The 20,549-nt window shown below is 38.1% G+C and overlaps 1 protein-coding gene and 1 pseudogene across 1 annotated transcript in view; both read right to left on the reverse strand.

The window, feature by feature from the left end:
* The window catches only part of LOC102835792, a 37,198-nt pseudogene extending 25,262 nt beyond the window's left edge, over nt 1–11,936 (reverse strand).
* A 149-nt stretch (nt 11,937–12,085) lies between these two features.
* SLAMF1 (signaling lymphocytic activation molecule family member 1) overlaps nt 12,086–20,549 on the reverse strand; it is a 47,778-nt gene continuing 39,314 nt past the window's right edge. The window contains exons 6-7 of the mRNA XM_006861758.1: nt 15,116–15,208; nt 12,086–12,136 (exon numbers count right to left, since the gene is read on the reverse strand). Of these exons, the coding sequence (XP_006861820.1) occupies nt 12,086–12,136; nt 15,116–15,208 (144 nt within the window). The remainder of the gene's footprint in view (nt 12,137–15,115; nt 15,209–20,549) is intronic.

Consider the following 20,549-nt stretch of genomic DNA (forward strand, 5'->3'; position numbering starts at 1 on the left):
AGGATTAGGCAGTGTTTCATTCTGCTGTACATAAGGTCACTATGAGTCAGTGCCAACTCGATGACACCTAACAACAGCAACAATGGTGTAATGCTGTGGGCTAATGTGCTGGACTGCAAAGTCATTTGATCCGCAAGGTTGGTGGTTCAAGCTCACCAGCTGTTCTTTGGAAACTCTATACAGGGTCTCTATGGGTTGGAACTGCTTCGACGGCACAACAACAACTATCTCAGCTTCAATGTGTGACTTTAATGAAGGCAATTCTTATACTTTGCTTTATTTTTGTATCTGAGTTGCAATGTCTATCTTCGGTTACCTCCTGGAAATTTTCTGTTTGATTTCCACTGTTATTGTAAACTTTATTTTACTCACAACAAGGTTTCTCTTTCTACATGTTTGCTTAATACCTCTTACTTCTTCTGTAATTAGGGTACTAGGGTGACTATACACTCTGGTTTGCCCACCTATTGATCTTGTATAGTTGCACCCCTTTCAGGTTTCAAATGGGTCCTAGTACACCATGTACTCACCTTTCTATCACAATATTTTAGTTGTGTTCTTTATGTATCCAACAGACATATATCACACAGTAAGAACATAATAACTATTTGTTGAGTAGAAACTAGGAGTCTTCTATGAAATAAATGTGATGCTGTAACTTTAATTAGAGTCTATCACCACTTCACAAGGGGCCCAAGGATTCTAAGGAGAGAGGGACATTCTCCTTCCAGCCTGTAGGTGTGGTGAGTAGATTAGAAGTCATGACTAAGTCCACATTCTCTAGATGCAAAAGATGTGGTAGGGATGTTGGAGTGGGATGTACTGTACAACTACATTACCCTCTGGTGGCTGTTGAGTGGAACTGTTCACTCATTCATCTCTGGTATAGACCTCTAGGTTGGTGGTTTTATAGATCTCAACTCATATTTCATTTGGGCTTCAGGCATTATTATTGGACATCAGTATTATTTAATTATTTATTTTTGCCTCCCTTCACAATTTTTTTCTTTTTCCTTTTGCAATCTCATATTCGCCATTTGTTTAATCTTTTTTCCCCCCAAGGGTGCCTGACTTCCTCATTTTTTTTCCCCAGCAAATTATATGCTTTGTTTCATCTCAATGACTACAGTTCTCTCCTTGCAACAGCAGTTATCCTACTTCCTTTCCGTGGCTTCCCTTTTACATCTTACATTTCACACATGAACAGAGCAAAAATATTTAATGTACGCATACAAAACAAAATATATATATTCATTTTAATATCCAAAAGGCATATTCTGCAAGTTAGCCTCCTGTCCACAGGTACACAGCCTTACTCAGTCCATGGACCTAGAGCCCACAGCTGCTCTGTCTCTCCATGCCACCACCTCCGCCACTGTTTCTGCTGTTGCCACATTTCTAGGTAGGCTCTCATGCTCTACTCATGCTCTTCCTTCTTGTTGGTCCTGGGATCATCTGTCTCTGTAATGAAAGATTAACTACTCCCCATTTTAGTTACACATCTACAATTACAGTTATGACAATCACAATTACTCACAATTGATTCCTCAAAATCTTATCACCATCATCCCTTATCCCCTTTCACCAGATCTACCCAGAAGAGGAAAAGTATTCAGTGGGAATTCTACCTTACTCTTCTGATTCTGAAACTAAGCACACTCATGAAAGCTTGTAAACCAGCCACTTCATGCCTGTATAGCTGCTCCCCTCTTTTGATATCCAGTGTCCCTATCACCACAGTACACTGTGGAAATAAACTTGATCCTTGATATAAGAATCCTTCTATTCCAATTGCATCCATAAGCAAAAGTCTAGTTCATCAAATGGTAGCAATTTACACTTGCTCACAGTGTCAAGCATCTGTATCTTCATTTTATTGAGTTCTGACCAGCAAGCCATTCAAGCTAGGTCAAATGGGTACTAGCTGCAAGTTTGGGAGTTCACACACACCTCCCTGAACTTGAGATCAACTGATTGCTTCACTCTCAGCACTAGCCCCCAGTGGCTAGGTCAGTGTCTATGGGTTTGAGAGTTCACACATCTCCCTAAACTTCATTCCAGGAAGCCCTTTCTCTTCTCGCTCTCATCTCAAGGTTAACAGGTGTCAATGGAACATTGCCAAACTCAGCCCGTGTCTTCATTACTGCATTCCCCCCACTTCTACTCACAAGTAGACCCAGGTGGTCTCCAGTAAGCATACTAGACTGCTCTTGAGCTCCCTTTGATTTTTAGTCCTAGGAGGGGATTTTCCATGATGGATGACTTTTCTTGACTTGAAGTCTGCAAAGAAAACAGCTTGCTTGATATTCAAACAGTCAACCAGGCCACTATTTTTCTGCAGGTCTTTCTTGCACTAAGAAGGTCTGTTCCCCCAGCAATTTTGGGTTGGTCTGCATGTCTTTTCAAGTGGAGTGTTCCAACTCAGAAGGTTCTGGGTTGGGGGTTAGGATTCCAACTAAGGCACTACACTCTACAAAGGCTTAAAAAGAAGATTATTGCCCTGGGAAAATTCTGATTCCCCTTTTAGCAAATCCAATCAGTTATAGGCTGAAAATAGACTTGCAAGTTTTCTGTAATTGTAATTTCCAACATTTATCACACATAAATGTCTATTTTAAAACAGTAGGCAGGGGAAACCAAAATTCATAAGACAAACACATAAACATATTCCCCCTCCTTTGCCCATTCAGCTTATGTCTCCATTCATGTATCTACTCATAGAAATCTGTTGTTCCAAGGTTTTATATAAATCACTATTTACCTCTATCCCATTTAGCCCATGCATACCACCCTAAATCTTCTCCTATCTTCATTGTTCATCTGCTACCCTCCTCTTCTTGCATACCACCCTCCCTCTCCTTGTATAATGCCCTTCCTGTCATCTGAGCTAACATGTGTCTACTCTAGCTAAGGAATTACTCTCCCCTTCCATACCTTGTAACCATCAAAGAATGTTTCTTTTAGTAAGGAAACATTTTTATTAAATCTTTAAAAATAATACAATATTTGTCCTTTTGTGATTGGCTAATTTCACTCAGCATACTGTCCCCCCAGGTTTATCCATGTTATGAGGCATTTTTCAGATTCATTGCTAGTCTTCGAGGCTGCATCATATTCCACTGTGTGTATATACCAAAGCTTCTTTATCCATTCTTCCATTGATGGTCACTTAGGCTGTCTCCAACTTTTGCTATTGTGAATAGTGCTGTGGTGAACATTGGAGTGCATATATCTAATTGTGTCCTGGCTCGTATTTCTTGTGGATGTATATCAAGTAGAGCAATTGCTGGGACATAAGGTATTTTTATTTTTAACTTTCTGAGGAAGTGCCATTCCATTTTCCAGAGTAGATGAATCATTTTACAGTCCAATCATCAATGTAGGAGGGTCCCAGTCCCTACACACCCTAGCCAGCATTTATTGTTTTATCTTTTTGAACTTCACTGTGAATGCTAGTGTGAGATGATATCTCATTGTTATTTTGATTTCTCAAATGGCTAATGGGAGTCCTGGTGTGGCACTGTGGGCTAATGCGTCAGACTGCAAAGTCATTTGAACTGCAAGGTCAGTAGTTCAAGCTTACCAACTGCTCCTTGGAAACCCTATAAAGGGTTGCTATGGGTCAGAGTCGACTCAACGGTACTTAATAACAACAACAATGGCTAATGATCATGAACATTTCTTCATATGTTTGTTGAAAGTCTTTTTGTCTTCCTTGGTGAAGTGTCTGCTCATGTTCTGTGCCCATTTATTAATTGGGTTGTTTGTCTTTTTCTTGTAGAGATGTTGTAGTTTTCTATAAATTTTAGGGATTACTCCCTTCTCTATGTTATTGTAAAAATTTTTTCCCTGTCTGTGGGCTCCCTTTTTACTCTTTTGATGAAATCTTTTGATGCACATAGGTTTCTAATTTTAGGAAGCCCCAGTCTTCTATTGTTTATGTGTTCTTTACAATGTTTGGTAGTGTATGTCTACCACATATTGGAACCCCTAAGTTTGTCCCTATTTTTTCACAAAAGATCTTTAATAAGTCTAGATTTTACATGTAGGTCTTTAATCCATGAGTTTGCTTTTGTATATGGTGTGAAGTATGGATCTTATTTCATTCTGAAAATTGAATTCAGGTTTTGTCAGTGCCATTTGTTAAAGAGACTATTTGTTCAAGTTTTCTACTTCACTCTGTGTTGGTTTATGTAGGTTGTGCTTTTTAAAAAAATCCATCCATTTTTTCCATATTTTCAAATTTATTGGAATACAGGCTTTCATGTTGTTGTTAGGTGCCATCGAGTCGATACTAACTCATAGCAACCCTATGCACAACAGAACGAAATGTTGCCCAGTCCTGAGCCAACCTCACAATTGTTGCCACGCTTGAGCCCATTGATGCTGCCACTTTGCCAATCCATCTCACTGGGGGGGCTTCCTTTTTTTCTCTTACCCTCCATCTTACCAAACATGATATCCTTCTCTAGAAACTGGTCCCTCCTGACAATATGTTCAAAGTATGAGAGAACTTTGGCCATCCTGGCCTCCAAAGAGCACTCTGGCTGAACTTCTTCCAACACATCTGTTTGTTCTTTTGGCAGTCCATGGTACTTTCAATATTCTCCTCCAACATCATAACTCAAATTGCTGTGATTCTGGAAGCCATGCCATGGGTATTTCAAATACCAGTAGGGTCACCCAAGGTGGACAGGTTTCAGATGAGCTTCCAAATGAAGACAGACTAGGAGAAGGAGAGACGAACTACTTCTGAATATTTAGTCAAGGAAAACCTTATGAATAGCAAAGAAACAAGTCTTTATAATATTCTCTTATTATTCGTTTAATTTCTGTTGGTTCTCTTGTGATGTAACCCATATCATTTCTTATGCACGTTATTGGTATCTTCTTCTCTTTTTTTGGTTAGATTTACCAATAGTTCATCAATTTTATTAATCCTTTCAAAGAGCCAACTTTTTGTATTATTGATTGTTTCTGCTGTTTTTCTGTTTTCTAATGAATTTATTTCTTCTCTAAACTTTATTAATTCTTTTCTTGTGATCACTGTAGGCTTACTTTGATGCTCTTTTTCTAATTTTTGGAGGTAATGTGTTAATGTGTTGATTTGGGTTCTTTCTGCTTTTTGGATGTGTGCGTTTGTTGCTAAATTGTTCTCTAAGCACTGCTTTTGCTCTGCCCCAAAGGCTTTGGTATGTTGTGTTTTCATTCTCATTTGCTTCAAGGAATCTTTTTTATTTGTTCTATTACCCAATGGCTTTTGAGCAGGATGTTATTCAGTTTTCATGTGTTGGATTTTGTTTCCTTGTTCTTCCTATTGTTGATTTCTAATTTTATGGCATTATGAACTAATAAAACAGTTTGTAGTATTTTGATGTTTTAAAAATTTATTGAGACTTATTTTGTGACCTAACATATGATCTATTCTGGAGGATGTTCCAAATGCATTGGAAAAGAATGTATATTGCACTGTTGTTGGGTTGAATGCCTGTATAAATCCTTTAGGTCAAGTTGATTGATTGTGTTGCTCAGTTATCTATTTTCTTTTTCAATTCTATTGAGTTTGATTTATGTATTTTGAAGGTCTTTCACTGGGAGCATAGATATTTATTATGTTTATATTCTCTTGTGCAAATGACCCATTAATCATGTCCTTCCTTTTCTTTTATGCTGATTTGGCCTTAAAGTCTATTTTATCAGAGATTAATATTGTCACTCTTGTTCATTTTTTATTGTCATTAGTTTGATAACTTTTTCCCATTCTTTAGTTTTTAATGTATGTTTGTCTTTGAGTGTAAGGTGTGTCTCTTGTAGATGGCATATTGATGGATCTTGTGTGTGTGTGTGTGTGTGTGTGTGTTTTCCATTTTGCTAATCTCTGTCTCTTGACTGGTGAGTTTGATCCAGTGAAGTTCAGTGTAATTATTGATAAATCTGAATTGAATGCCATCATTTTGCTGTGTGGTATTTGTGTGTGTGTGTGTGTGTGGTACTGAGTCTTGGTGTGGCACTGTGGGTTAATGTGCCAGACTGCAAAGATGTTTGAACTGCAAGGCTGGTGGTTCAAGCTCACCAGCCACTCCTTGGAAACTCTATACAGGGTCACTATGGGTTGGAACCAACTCGATGGCACTTAACAACAACAGCAATTGTTCAGTATTATACATTTTAACTGTGCTGTGCTCATTTTTTTGGATGTTTTTCTTGTTAATTTCCTCATTGAGCTAATGTTTACAAAATCTTGATAGATTTTCCTCTTCTTGATTGTGTGTGAAGATGTATTATGTTTCTTTATACTTGCAATTTATTAATTTCTTCCACAAATTAAAACAGTCTGTTTTATTTGAAATCTACTTGACTTCTTCACCACCAGGTATTCTGTAACTATACTTTCCCCACTTTTCGCTCTGATTTCCTATCTTCAGTCTTATAGCTTTGTTTTCCTCTGGATACTTCCGTGTCTGGATTGAATTCTGGGTAGTGCTGCCATGTACGTCAATCTACGTTTGTTGTCTGCTGTTGTTGGTTCTCAGTCCAAAGGACTCCTTTCAGTATTTTTTATAAAGTTTGCTTCATTTTTACAAATTCCTTTAATTTCTGTTTATCTAGAAATGTTCTGATTTTGCTGTTGTATTTGAGGGACAGTTTTGCTGGGTTTTATGATTCTTGTTGCAGTTGTTTTCTTTCAGTATTTTGTATATGTCTCCCCATTGCCTTCTCACCTGCATGGTTTCTACTGAGAAGTCAGAACTTAATCTGATTGGTTTTCCTTTGTAGGTAATACTTTGTTTTTTCCTGAGCTGCTTTCAGGATTCTCTCCTAGTCTTTGATGTTGATTATGATAAGTGCTGGTGATTTTGTTTGGGGTCTATCCTGTTTATGATTTGTTCATCACCTTTAATACTTATCATCTCATCTTTCATGATGTTAGTGAAAGTTTATTGCAGCAACTCTTTGACTATCTTTGCTGTGTTTTTTTGGTCTCTTCCTGTTCTGGAATTCTGATCACCCATAGGTTATACCTATTCATGTTGTCCCACATGACTCTTAGGCTTTCTTCATATTTTTCATTCTTTTTTACTGATTGTTTTTCTGTCTTACTAGTATTGAAAGGTTTATCTTCAAACTAGATAATTCGGTCTTCCATTGATTCAGTTTTACTCCTTTGCTCTTTTAGTGTATTGTCCATTTCTGATATCCTACTTCTGATCTTCTGGATTTCTGTTTGTGGGTTTTGTATTGCCTCCATGCTATAGGTTGTATCTATTTTGCTTTATTGTTCCTGTAGTACTTTTTGAATTCTTCCTTGTTTTCCTTGACCTTTCTGCAAAATGTTTGGATGTACTTCAATATCATTCTTCTGAATTCTTTTACAGGTAGTTCCAGTGTCTCTTCTTCCTCAAAAGCATTTTCTAGCTCTTCCTCTTAGTCGTTTGTTTGAGTTGCTCTGTCTTGTTTCTTCATGTAAACAGAAATGTTATTCTGTTTTCTAGGCATTGTGGTGGTATTGTATTTGTATTAAGTTAATGAATGTATATTGGTGTATTCTTATGCACTCACCAATTGCCTCATGGTGGGTGTTATCAGGAGATGAATTTTTGTTTACTGTTCAGTTCAATTCAGAGTAGATTTAGCAGAAGTTGGTTACAGTCACTGCTCTGTTGTATAGCAGCTGGTATTGGCCTTTGTCTAATTGGTGGGGTTGTAAAGGATATGGCTGTGGCTTAGTTGCATGGGCACAGTTACTATCTCCTATTTTGTGGTGCAATAAGAAGGAAAACAAACAAAACAAACCACATAGCAAAAATGAAAGCCAGTGGCTTTCTTTCTGCCAATAAATAATGTGCTTCACCACCTATTAGCCTGGTCCGCAGGACCCACACAAATAACCTGCTTCTTTTTCTTCTTTCCACCCTTTCTTTCTCTATCCCTGATATCCATTCAACCCCCTCACCTAATGAGAACCAGTCCAGGCTTGATTTTGCAGATTTGAATCAGATCTTACCCTAGTGGGGTTATTTTATGTTGCTCCTCCCAAGCCCTGGAAAGTGGGAGATTCCTTATGGTTATATGTTGGTCAGAAAAAAGGGGGTGAAAATCACACTCTTGTCTATTCAGTTCACCAGCATATTTTTGTAACGTGAAATGTTTTCTTATCTTTAATGCTCTTCATGAATTTTCAAGATGGCTGAGGCGGTTTTTGTCAACTGCTGCTGCTCACCAGTCACCTTGTCTCTTGCCACAACTATTCAACTCTGTTTCCCAGCAAATATTCATCTATGTTTCTATCCCTTCCCCTAGAGCACAGAGTGCCAGGACCAACCTCTGTATCTGTCTCATCTGGTTTTCTGTATCCTTGATGCAGAAAGCCTGCACAGTCTTTCTACCTAGCTCATTATCTTTCACTAGAATGGACATCAGTATTTTTAAAGAGCTACTTAAGTAATTCTCATCTGGAGCTAACCTTGGTCATTTTGACAGAAGTTTGGCCATGCTTAAGTGACCAAGTAAGTGGTCACTTTTAAAACATGATTTTTGATAGACTTACTTCTTGGAATATACCAAAGTTAAATTCATTGCCTTTGAATCATCTTTGACTCACAGCAATCCTGTGTGTTATAGAGTACAACTGCTCCATGGAGTTAAAAGTGTAATTAATCTAATAAAAGCTGACCAAGAGGCAGACTTTTGTCTGGACCAGTAATTCTCAACCAGTTATGACTTTGCAGGTCTTTAACAATGTCTGGAGGCATTTTTGATCATTCGGATTGGGAGTAAGGGATTGTTACTGGCATCTAGTTAGTAAAGTCCTGGGATGCTATCAAATATTATACAGAACAGGTCACTACAACAAAGACCTATCCAGCTCAAAATGTCAATAGTGCTGCTACTGAGAAACCCTGCTCTAGTTATTCTTCCTAAGGGGAACTTGGGGAGATTCAATAAAGGGCACTATTCCAGAGATGACAAAAGTTAAACTATATTTTAAAAACAGTTCTCTTCATATTGAGACTAGCTCCTGACCTTTGGTGAAGGGGATCCAAGTCACCCCTTGACTATTACCTTCGAAAAGTTAAAATCTCACCGTTCACTCATCAAATCAAGTCAACCTAACTTCAGTGTTTCACTATAGCTGTTGAGACACAAGCCTAGGAAACTAGTCAATGTTTTTCCCATACTTCTATGTTTCTATGTTATGAATCTTCTAGGAAACACAAAAGTGTAATTTCTTTGGTGAATTTCCAGAATTTTATTCATTTCCAGGAAGTAGAAACACAAACTTCATTAGGATAATTAATTTATTATAATCAGTAGTTTCTTTACCAGTGAATGCACCCTTAACAATCACGCCACAGGATGTGACTGAAGTAAGTGTCCTAAGGAGACTTGGAACTACATATAGCTATACTTTAGAACACTAATCCCTTAAAACCAAAACCAAGAAAGGCTGTTAGTTCCTTATGAATTCTCTAGAATTCAGACCTGTTTGGTCAAAAGAAAACAACAGTAGAGAAGAAATACAGGGAAACTGGACTCAACAGTATCAGTTCTATTTTTTATAGCCCTGGTGTGGCACTGTGGGTTAATGCCTTTGGCTGCAAAGTCCATTTGAAACACAAGGTCAGTGAGTCAAACTTACCAATCATTCCTTGGAAACCCTACACAGGGTTTCTATGAGTCAGAACTGACTTGACAGCATTTAACAACAACAACAACAATACAATATCAGTTCTATTTTCAAATTGAGGAAAAGGACTGCTCCAACTCTCTCATGGTACCATTGGAGAAGACTAGAGGGTGGGGAGAGCATAATCTGAAGAGCTTTTCTGCTTTCCCACTTGTAATCTGGGGCTTTGGGGACACAATATCAATCCATTCAAAGGAGTGTGAATAGGCTAAAAGACTTCTGCTGAGACACAGCCTCTATCTCTGGAGAGGTCTTGAGCCCAGGGATTCAAGACATTTTTTAGGAGAAAACCTCTTTTCTTCTCCCTTTGTTTTTGTCCTCCCATCAGGTCGAATTCAGTAACCAGAACTGAAATAAAGGAGTGAGTGTTCGTAATCCAGTGTTAACAAATGCCTGGTATTAGTTCCAAATTTTTTGAGAATAGATAGTTAATGAGCCTAGTGCTGTAAAAGGAGGGTACAGTGGACATTCATCATTTATTTTATTTTATTTTTGGTTGCCGAAATCTGAAATGCGCCACCCCCCCCATTCTGTGTTTGGGGAACTCCCTAACTCATAAAAAGCAAAATTTACCAACCACTGTGAAAGTGCAAAATGTCAAATTTCCAATTCTTAACCTCTCTTGGAGGTAAGCATGATCATGTGACTTAACATTGGCCAAGTGCTCCCAGATTTTTAATTAGAAGCTAGAGATGACAAGATGAAGGAGGGATTCTGGAGAATTCATTTTGGTTTCAGGCAGTGCAACAACAGTAATATTGAGTCTCCAAGTCAGTAGACACAGTGAGGCAGTGCTGTCCAGTGGCTAGTGTTGAGGGTGGGGGTAGTGACAATGAAACTGTAATGTCCAGCAGCAGCATTACAGAGTGGCTTTGTGATTTTTTGGCTGTGATCCTAGCTATATCCTAGTGTCCCTTGCCTTGCCCAATTTTAAAACATAATTTTCAGAATTTCCTAGCAAATAATTGAGTCAATCAACCAATAGCTTTTCAATAGATTCTTGTAAAAAAAAATCCAGAATCAGTTTCTGTTGCTTGAAACTAAGCACCTTATGCCAGAAGTTGGTACCAGGAAATGGGATGCACTAAGCAATAACATCTAAATGGGAATTGACTGAATTTTAGGCAAAAAGCAGTTATGACTTCAGTATTTCAAGCTGGAAATTGGTGAAGTTTGTTTTGCAACTGTAAAATAATTGGTTGTTTCTTAAAGTGTTTCATAGTTTTATACAAGAACCTACAAGTAAAAGAGAAGATTATATTAAGGAGAGTTGGAATTAACTCCATGGCAATGGGTTTTATTTGGTTTGAGCAGAGAGTAGGAAGAAAACAGGACTTCATCAAAAGAGGCTCTTTCTGCCTACAACCTGCAAGCTAAGTTATTGAGAGGTCAATCATTTGAAACTAAAATGTTTTAATTTTTCTATTTCATTGTACATTTAGTGTGAGGAGTGATAACCTGGCACAGATCCTGGACTTCAATATCACTGAAACTTTGGATCTGAAAATGGGTTCAGAATCACGTTGGACAGAATTTTAGCTAAGGCTCTATGTTGTTGTTCAGGGGAATAAACAGAAAACTAGGACTTAAAAATCATTTTCCAAAAATGAAAAATTGCCATGAGATAAGTTCGTCTGAGAATCCCAAGTTCCAGTGTAACTAACACGCATCCCTAAACACTTACCATTTGTCTTTAAGACTGAATGTCATTTACTCAGAATCATACTTTTAAGAATCTCAGATGAGTACTATTCCATATTCAGAGACCTCAAAGTCATTCTCTATGTTTATTAACTCTAACTTTTTGAGTTTTTCAAATAAAATACTGACCCTTCTAGCTTCTTTAATATAGTAATTTCAGAGTGTTTTACTCATAATAAGGAATTCACCCTTTGTTTCCCTTCTAGAGAAAGAAATAGATGCAGAACCACAATCAAGTCTTCATGGTGATCAGGATCAGCTTCCAGAATAAACTACAGACAGTAAATGCAAACTTTTTCACATTTCGTGACTGGTGTTCACATTTGGTGACTGGTGACTGGGATAGGTCATATATGTCCTGGCTTTGTGTTTTTGGCCTTCATTCTCCAATCCCAGCAAAAAGCATATATCCGAAAGTCTGGGCTCATGTTGACCATTTCATCTATTACACCACAGAGATGGAAAAACTATGGCAAGTTGCTCTCATCCATGCCTGTGCCTATTCAGGGCAGGCTACATACTTGAGAAGACTCACTTTTGTGTCCATTTCACAGATAGAAGCAATATTGCCAGGAAGTTAATCCGAGAAAGGTACAGATGTAGAGTGCCATGGGGAACTTGAGGCCTGTGGTTGTTCTGTGTTTATTTTGGTTCTTCTGTACTCCTTCAGAAAGTCCTTTCCTTGGGTGTTAGGTGTCAGCTCTCTGGAAGGGTCATACTGGCATAGACTGTGATGGAGTTAGGCTCCTGGTGGCAAAACAGAAGAGACTGGGTTTATAGGCTACAAATGGAAACAAGATCCTTAGGATAAGAAAAAAAAGTATTAGAGATTCTATAGCATAGGGACTTACTCAGAGACTGTCATGGTTGGGGCATTGTTAGAGGCAGAACCCCAGACTTCCTGTTCTACTCACAAGAAGAATTACAGCTGCCTTCTAAGCATCCACAAGCCACCTGGCAGATGGCAGTACCTGCTCAGAGTGATCAGAGAACTGTTGCTCAAAGCCACCTCCCTTTTTGTCCTCTTTTCTTCCCTTATAAGGAAAACTATTTGTTTTGCGGGTAGGCACAGGGTCCAATTTGGAGAAGCCAAGAGAGCTTTAAATTGCCAAACTTTAGAAAGGACTAGTGAAATCTGAAGAGTCCCTTGGTGATTCAAAAGGTTAATGTGTTTAACTGCTAACCAAAAGGTTGGCAGTTTGAATTCACCCAAAGAAACCCTGGTAGAAAGGTCTGGAGATCTACCTCTGAAAAATTAACTATTGAAAACCTCATGGAGTCAGTGACATAGCCACAGAGGACTAGAGTGGAGAGTGAAGAGTCCAGCTGGTAAGAAGAGAGGGCATATGCACAAGAACACCCACACTTGCAAATAATACCCACTTGACCTGGCTTCAATGGCTGGATGATCAGAGCTCAACTAGAAGAAGAAAGAAGAGGAAAAAAAAAGAGTAATCTAATACAATTTGATGAACTTGACCTACACCTATGGATGTGGTAGCTCAAAAGAGGGAACAAATCTTTCCAACAAGGATCATTCCCACCCCTTCATACACAGAGTAGACAGGGATGAGCAACTTGGACAATGGCTACCCAAAGTTGGGGGGCTACAAAGGCAAGAAGTGACTGGCTTCCAAGCTTCCAAGAGGGAGCCTAGATCCAGAAGGCGTGGAGGAAGGTAGAATCTCCACTGAGTAGTATCCAATCTGTCTAGGCAGGGCTGATGAAAGGAAATGCATATAGGTCTCTTGTGATACAATAGTGAATAATTGTTATCAGGACTGCTTGTAAGGGTTGGAAATGTAAATGTAGACATTTTATAGCAAGGAGGGGAGTGATTAACTTTTCAGTCTAGGAGTGGAGGTCCCTGGGACCATCAAGGGAAAAGAGCAGAGAGGGGGACCTTACCCAGAGAAGCAGTGATGCCAGAGATGGAGGCAGAGAGGATGACGTGGAGAAATGGGGCAGCTGGGGACTTTAGACCCAGATAGGGAGAGGGGCTGTGTGCTGACAACCGGGGGTGGGTGGGGGTGGGTGGGTGAGAGTGGTTGCAGGGGGGAGGGTTGGCTTGCAGGGGATACCCTTTGGTTGGTTGATGATGCATGGAGGGGATTGTAACCATGGCAATGAAACGATATACGATAGGATGAATGTAAAGCTAATGTTCTCCCGTGTAAACTATCACATACTTCACAATAAAACATTAAAACAAAACAAAACAAAACAAAAAACCCGTGGAGCACAATTCTACACTGACACATATAGGGTCACTACGAATTGGAGGTGACTTGACAGTAACTGGGTTGAGTAGTCAGACCTGAAGGGAAAAGGAAGAATTGGTTTAGGAGAGGAGGTGAAAAAAGACCTAGTAGAGGAAGAGGAGATAAATAAAGAAATAGGAATGAGAGAATTTAGGAGGTTTTGCTATAAAATGTGAAATATAACAGACAATTCTCTTTCTACACATAAACTTCAGTGAATATATGACTTTTTTAAAAAGCTTTTGAAGCTAGATTTATGTTTAACCCTCCCTTGAATATGACAATGGACTGAGAATTGACCCAAGATGAAGACAGGGCATGCACAAGCATATCTGGATTCTGTGTATGGTAGGAGCTTTGAAGAAGAGGACTAGATGGTAGGTATTTTAATTCTATATTGTTTCCTAGAGCACTTTATTTAATAGAGCCCAACTGTATTTAAAATTAAAAAAAATCCTAATGTGTACATTACAAGCAGTGTCAAAAACCAGGAGCTGGGATTTTAACCAGGATTTATTTCTGTCTTTTTAGTAAAAGAGAAAGATCCCTGTAAGAACTAAAATTAGTACATGCTGATCTTGCTATGACCTCGAATAGATGAGTCTCCTTCTGGGTTGCATGTCATATTCTCTTCTAGGCTTAAGACCCACATAGAACTCCACAACAAAGTGAAGTTATTGTTAGGTGCTGTTGAGTCACTTCCAAATCATAATGACCTTCTATCGGGTTTCCAAGGCTATAAATCTCCACAGGAGTAGAAAGCCTCATGTTTCTTCTACAGAGTGACTGATGGGTTTGAACAAAGTATTCTGTTTAAATAGAACTGGATGGGGCCTTGGCCTGAGCATTTTCACAAAGCTTCCCTAATGATACTGCTATGTAAGGAGTTGAGAACTACTGAACTCATGTTTTATGTTGTGATTCTCAAATTTACATGTGTATAAGCATCTCCTGTTCTGTTTTATGTTTTGTTTTTTTTAAATTTGCTTTTTTTAAATTTGTTTTTAATGAGCATGTTCCTGGATACTATTCCTAAACAACAACAACAAAAAATGTTGCTTATGACTTTGGTGACCCCAAGAGTATGTAGGATAGAAACGCTCCCTAGGATTTTGGAAGTAGATTGTCAGGCGTTCCCTCTGACATGTGTCTAAGCAGACATTCTGATTTGACAGAACCCTCAGTGGGAGGTTCCAGAAATCTTTATTTTAAACAAATATACCAGCTGATTCATATGTGGTCCTTGGATAACTCAGAAACACTATTGAGAAGGGAATGAATCCTAACCTCTTTGAGTATGTCTGCCGGGAAGCTCTGCTAACAAGGTCACAAATACACCTTGTTGTCTGCTAGTTGAGGCTTACCACCCCACACTGAGACATCTCAGTTTATTGTAGTTCCGCTCTACAAATTTCCTTCCTTTCCCTCCACTGCTCATTCCTTATCTATAGGAAAGATTCCTCACCTGGACAGGCTCTGGGACAGGTTCTGTGGCAGCAACATAAATGGTGGTGCAAGGGTCCTGAGCTGGTGGGGCATCAGGCTTCTTCTGGATAGGCTACAAAAGAAGCAGAGAGGGAAGAATATAGCTGAGCAGAGAGCTATTTCCCATCCAACTCCCCCAAGAAGCTCAGATTCAAGGAGCTTTGAGTTAGGATCTTCAAGTCATTTCATCCAACCTCCTTCCCAGATACAAATTCTCTCCCAACATCCCTAGAATTTTCCATTATTTTCTTGGACTGCCCTAGTGATATCTGGGAGCCTACAACCTTCCAAGTCAACCTCCTTCATTGTTTGTGCATCCCAGCTGTTTTTAAGCTTTCCTCTTAGTAAATTAAATTGGTGTAGCTCTGATTGTTGTTGTTAAGTGTCATCGAGTCGGTTCCAACTCATAGCGACCCTGCATAGGGTTTCCAAGGAGCAACTAGTGAGCTTGAACCACCAACCTTATAGTTCAAACAGCTTTGCAGTCTGGTGCATTAACCCATAGCGCCACACCAGGACTCTGATTAGGGCAGCTTATGAAGATGGAATCTTAATGGTACTTAGTCTTTCTCACCTTGTCACCAGTTATGTGCAGAGTTCCTGATATCCCTGCTGTTCCTGCTAGTCCTCACTCTAACATTGTTACTTCTCTCTCCTTCCCAAATATTGAACTGAACAGTAACACATATATCTGTGTTAATATTTATTAAGTTTTTCACACATTGTTTTGTATTTCTCTCATAATAGTTCTGGAGTCCTGGTGTGGCACTATGGGTTAATACACTGGACTGCAAGGTTGGTTTGAACTTCAAGGTTGGCAGTTCAAGTTCACCACCCATTCCTTGGAAACCCTATACAGGGTTGCTGAGTCAGAATCGACTTGATGGCACGTAACAAAAACAACAACATAACCATTCTATATGTTAAATACTATGCTACTTACATTTTACAGATGAGGAAGATACAGCTCAAAAAAGTTAAGAATCATCTTCATGTGGACTTGCAAGAAGTATCAAAACCAAGAGCCCACCAAGGTTTCTAACTTAAATTGCATATTCTATCCCATCATACAGGAGTTTCTGGGTGGTGTAAATAATTAAACACTTGACTACTAACAAAAAAGTTGGCTGGAATTCACTAAGAGGTACTTAACAAGAAAGGCCTAGTGATCTACTTCTAAAAGGTGGCAGCAATGAAAATCCTGTAGTGGCCATTCTACTCTCAAACACATAGGGTTGTCCTAAGTCAAAATTGACTTTATAGATGCTAGTTATTGATTCCATCATATTATTTTATTATTCTTTGTTTACTCCAAATTAGAATGACCTATCTTTGGGTATTTGAAGTTTAATTTACACATTATGGCACTTAATTATGGATTCCCAGTGTGGCACTGTAGGATAAGCACTGGACTGGGAACCACAAGGTTGGGAGTTCAAACCCACCATTTGCTCCTTAGAAATCCTAAGCAGGGTCACTATGAGTCAGAACAGACTTGAAGGCACTTAACAGCAACAACAACAGCAATTTAAAACACGCTAATGTATTTATGGGAGTCCTGGTGTGGCACTATAAGAAAAGCATTGGACTGCTAACCATAAGGTTGGCAGTCCAAACCCATCAACTGCTCCTTGGAAACCCTATACAGGGTCATTATGAGTCAGAACCAACTCAATGGCACTTAAACAGCAACAATATATTTACATGTTGTTTGTCTAAACAAACTGCAAAATCTTTGAGAAATAGCCTATGCATTATCCACAATACAATACTGCCCACATAAAAACATTAATTAATATTTGTTGATGTGATTTTGAAGGAATTCAAATCCACAATACCAGGATAAAGTCAATGTAGAGGTAAACTGAGACCACAGCCTTGTAAAATGGAGATCACATATCTTATGCCAGGGAGTTATTATTTCAACTCTCTTTAGGAACACTGATATATGATAATGCTTCTTTCCACTTCCTCTGGATATAGACCAAAACCTGAAACTACAGCACATGTGTTTTATTAGGAGAGAAAGAACTTGGAATCTTGTTTAAGGAACTGGAAAAGTTTACTGGAGGAAAGAAGACTCAAGGTGGGACAGGGTCTTTCTCTTCATCGATTTGATGATTGTAATGTAGAAATGAAATGAAATTTGTTCTGGGAGTTCTTTAAGTTTAAACTAAGATTGGGATTTTAGGGAAATCTTTTTATTTAATGTAATGAAGATATTTCTAATAGTAAACAATGTTTAAATGTGGGATGAATTTCTTTGGAAGCAGTGAGCTCATCATAACCAGGAGTGTTTGGATATAGGCTTCTCACACTTTAATGTTTATATGGATTATCCTGTGATCTTCTTAATGGTAGGTTCTATCAGTAGCACCATGCTAGATGATCTGGGATTGGGTCTGAGATTCTGCATGTGAAATCAGACTAATGGCAAAGATGGTGTACAGATCAAGAGATTAAGTGGGATTAAAGTATTCTTGTTATTGTTAAGTGCCGTAGAGCTGGTTCCAACTCATAGTGACCCTATACAGGGTTTCCAAGTAGCAACTGGTAGGCTTGAACTGTTGACCTTGTGATTAGCAGTCCATTACTTATTCTATAGTACCACACCAGGACTTTAGTATTGTCCAGAAGACTTTGAGATTTCAAAGGTGCACTTTATAATTTCTAGGACATCCACTAAAAGAACAGTTTTTTTTTTTTTTGTTTTGTTTTTTTGAAAAGAACAGAAAAAATAAATCTACTAATTTAATAAAGAGGAAAACGGAATAATATATAATTACATATATATCATATGCTAAAATACATAATGGAAAAAGCCCTCTTTCAAAGAAACTCCAGATCCAGATAGCTTCACCAGTGAATTCTGCCTAATATTTAAGGGGAGAAACAACATCAGTTTAACCAAAGACTTCCAGAGAACTTAAAAATAAAAAGGGAAATATCCAACTTGTTTTGTGAGCTCAGCATAATCTTGATATCAAAACTTCACAAGGGTATTACAAGACAGAAAGATTACAGGCCAATTTTACTGCATATAAATAGAAAAATCCTAGGAAAATATCAGTAAATAAAAGCCAGCCACAAATACCAAATTGGCTTAATCTTTACAAGGAAATGTAGTTCACTATACTCAAAACCGAAACCAAATCCATTATTTTCAAGTCTATTCCTACTCATAATGACCTTATAGGGCAGGATAGAACTGCCCCATAGTGTTTCCAAGGCTGCACATTTTTAGAGAAGCAGATATTTTTCTCCCCTGGGATAGCTGGTAGTTCAAACCACTGACCTTTCAGTTAGCAACCAAGCACTTAACCACTGTACCACCAGGTCTCCTTAAATTTCCTACATTATAAAAAACCAACCAACCAACCAAAAAACCCAGTACTGTCAAATAAATTCTCACCCATAGCAACCCTGTATAGGGCTTCTGTGGCTATAAGTCCTTATGGGAGCAGAAAGCCTCTTTCTCTATTGAGTGGCTGGTGGATTTGAACTGCCAACCTTGTGGTTATTCCAGTACTTATCCACCAGGGCTCCTTAGTTCTCTATGTTGTTGTTGTTGTTAAGTGCCGTCGAGTCGGTTCCGACCCATAGCGACCCTGTACAGGGTTTCCGAGGGTGTAAATCCTTACGGGAGTAGAAAGCCTCATCTTTCTCCCGCGGAGTGGCTGGTAGTTTCGAACCGCTGACCTTAAGGTTCGCAGCCCGATTTGTAACCACTACGCTACCAGAGTTCTCTATGGCAGTAGATAAATGAGAAGGAACATCATAAGATCATCACAGATGCAGAAAGTGTGTTGATAAGAATTAAACATTAATATATGATAAAATGTCTTAATAAATTTAGAATAGTGGAGAATATTCTTAACTGGTAAATAGACAGCTACAAAAATCCTTCAGCCAGCATCAAACATCATATTCAAAGCTTTCCTTTTGAGTTTGTAACCGTACAAGGATACTACTATAGCCATTTTCATTGTGTGGGACAATTCTGGTCAAAACAATATTGTTGTTGTTAAGTGCCATCAGAGTCAGTTCTGACTCACAGTGACATTATATAAGGTTTCTGAGGAGCAACTGGTGGGTTTGAACTACCAACCTTATTTTTAGCAGTTCAGTGCTTATCCTATAGTGCCACACCAGAACAAGAGAAAAGGAAAAGAAAGTACATGGGCTGAAAAGGAAACTGCAGTTCTTATCAGATGATATAGCTGGGTATGAAGAAAACCCAAATAATCTATGACTAGAATTTATAAATGAGATTACCAATGTTGCTAATAAAAGGCTAATCTATAAAAATTAATTGTATTTCTATGTATTGATAATAAACAGAAACTAAAAGGCTTTTAAAAGATAAAATTAACAATAGTGTTTCAAAATATGAACTATCATGAAAGAAATAATGAAAGATGTACAAACCCTCTTATGTAGAAAACTATAAATACTGTAGAAAATGTTATAAGATGGAAATATAGGAAGGGACATACTTTTTTTTTAAATGAAAGGACTTGATACCATAAAAATATATGTTATACTCATATTAATCTATAGATCACATATCATCATTTAAATCCCAGTAGGATTTTCTGTGAAGAACTTGACAAACTGAATCTAAAATATGTATGAGGAGGTTTCAAAAAGTTTGTGGCAAAAAAATATCATCTTTTAGTTCCATTTTTCCCTGAACTTTTGGAAACTCCCTTGTGTGAAAATGCAAAGGATGAGGAATAGCCAAGAACTCTTGAAATAGGTGGGGAGATTCACTTTATCAATTAACAGTGTTTGTAATAAAATTGTAATCAAGCCACTATGATAATGGTACAAATATAAACATATAGATTAATTAAGCAGAACCATTGTTGTTCTTGAGTGCTGTCAAGTCGTTCTAGCTGGTAATAACTCTATATGGGGTTTCCAAGGAATGGCTGGTGTGTTTGAAGCACTAATTTATAGTTAGCAGTTCAGTGCTTGTCCTAGAGAGCCACACCAGGAGTCTAGAATAGAGAACCTCAAAATGAATCTACGTATATAGAACCTTAATTTATGATGAAGGTGGCACTGGAGTAGGGAAAATAACAATTGTTCTTATTAAATGGTCAAAAGTGAAACTTGACCAGTCAACCATATCTCAAAAGATTTTCCAGGTATATAACCAATATATAAAAAGATTTCTCAAAAAGGACAAAAATTAGTACTAACTGTAAAGGAAGAGATTAATATATTATCCTACATTAAAATTAAGTATCTCTTTATCAAAATTTATCATGAAGAAGTTGCAAAAGCAAGTTCCTGAATGGATATTTTTACCAAAGGAATATGTAAAGAATATGTAATCCGTTAAAAGAGCTCTGGTTATGAGTTGGGCTGCTAACCTCATGGTCAGCAGTTCAAAACTACCAGTGGTT

This window comes from Chrysochloris asiatica, unplaced genomic scaffold (genome assembly GCF_000296735.1).
Source record: "Chrysochloris asiatica unplaced genomic scaffold, ChrAsi1.0 scaffold00042, whole genome shotgun sequence".
Classification (NCBI taxonomy): Eukaryota; Metazoa; Chordata; class Mammalia; order Afrosoricida; family Chrysochloridae; genus Chrysochloris; species Chrysochloris asiatica.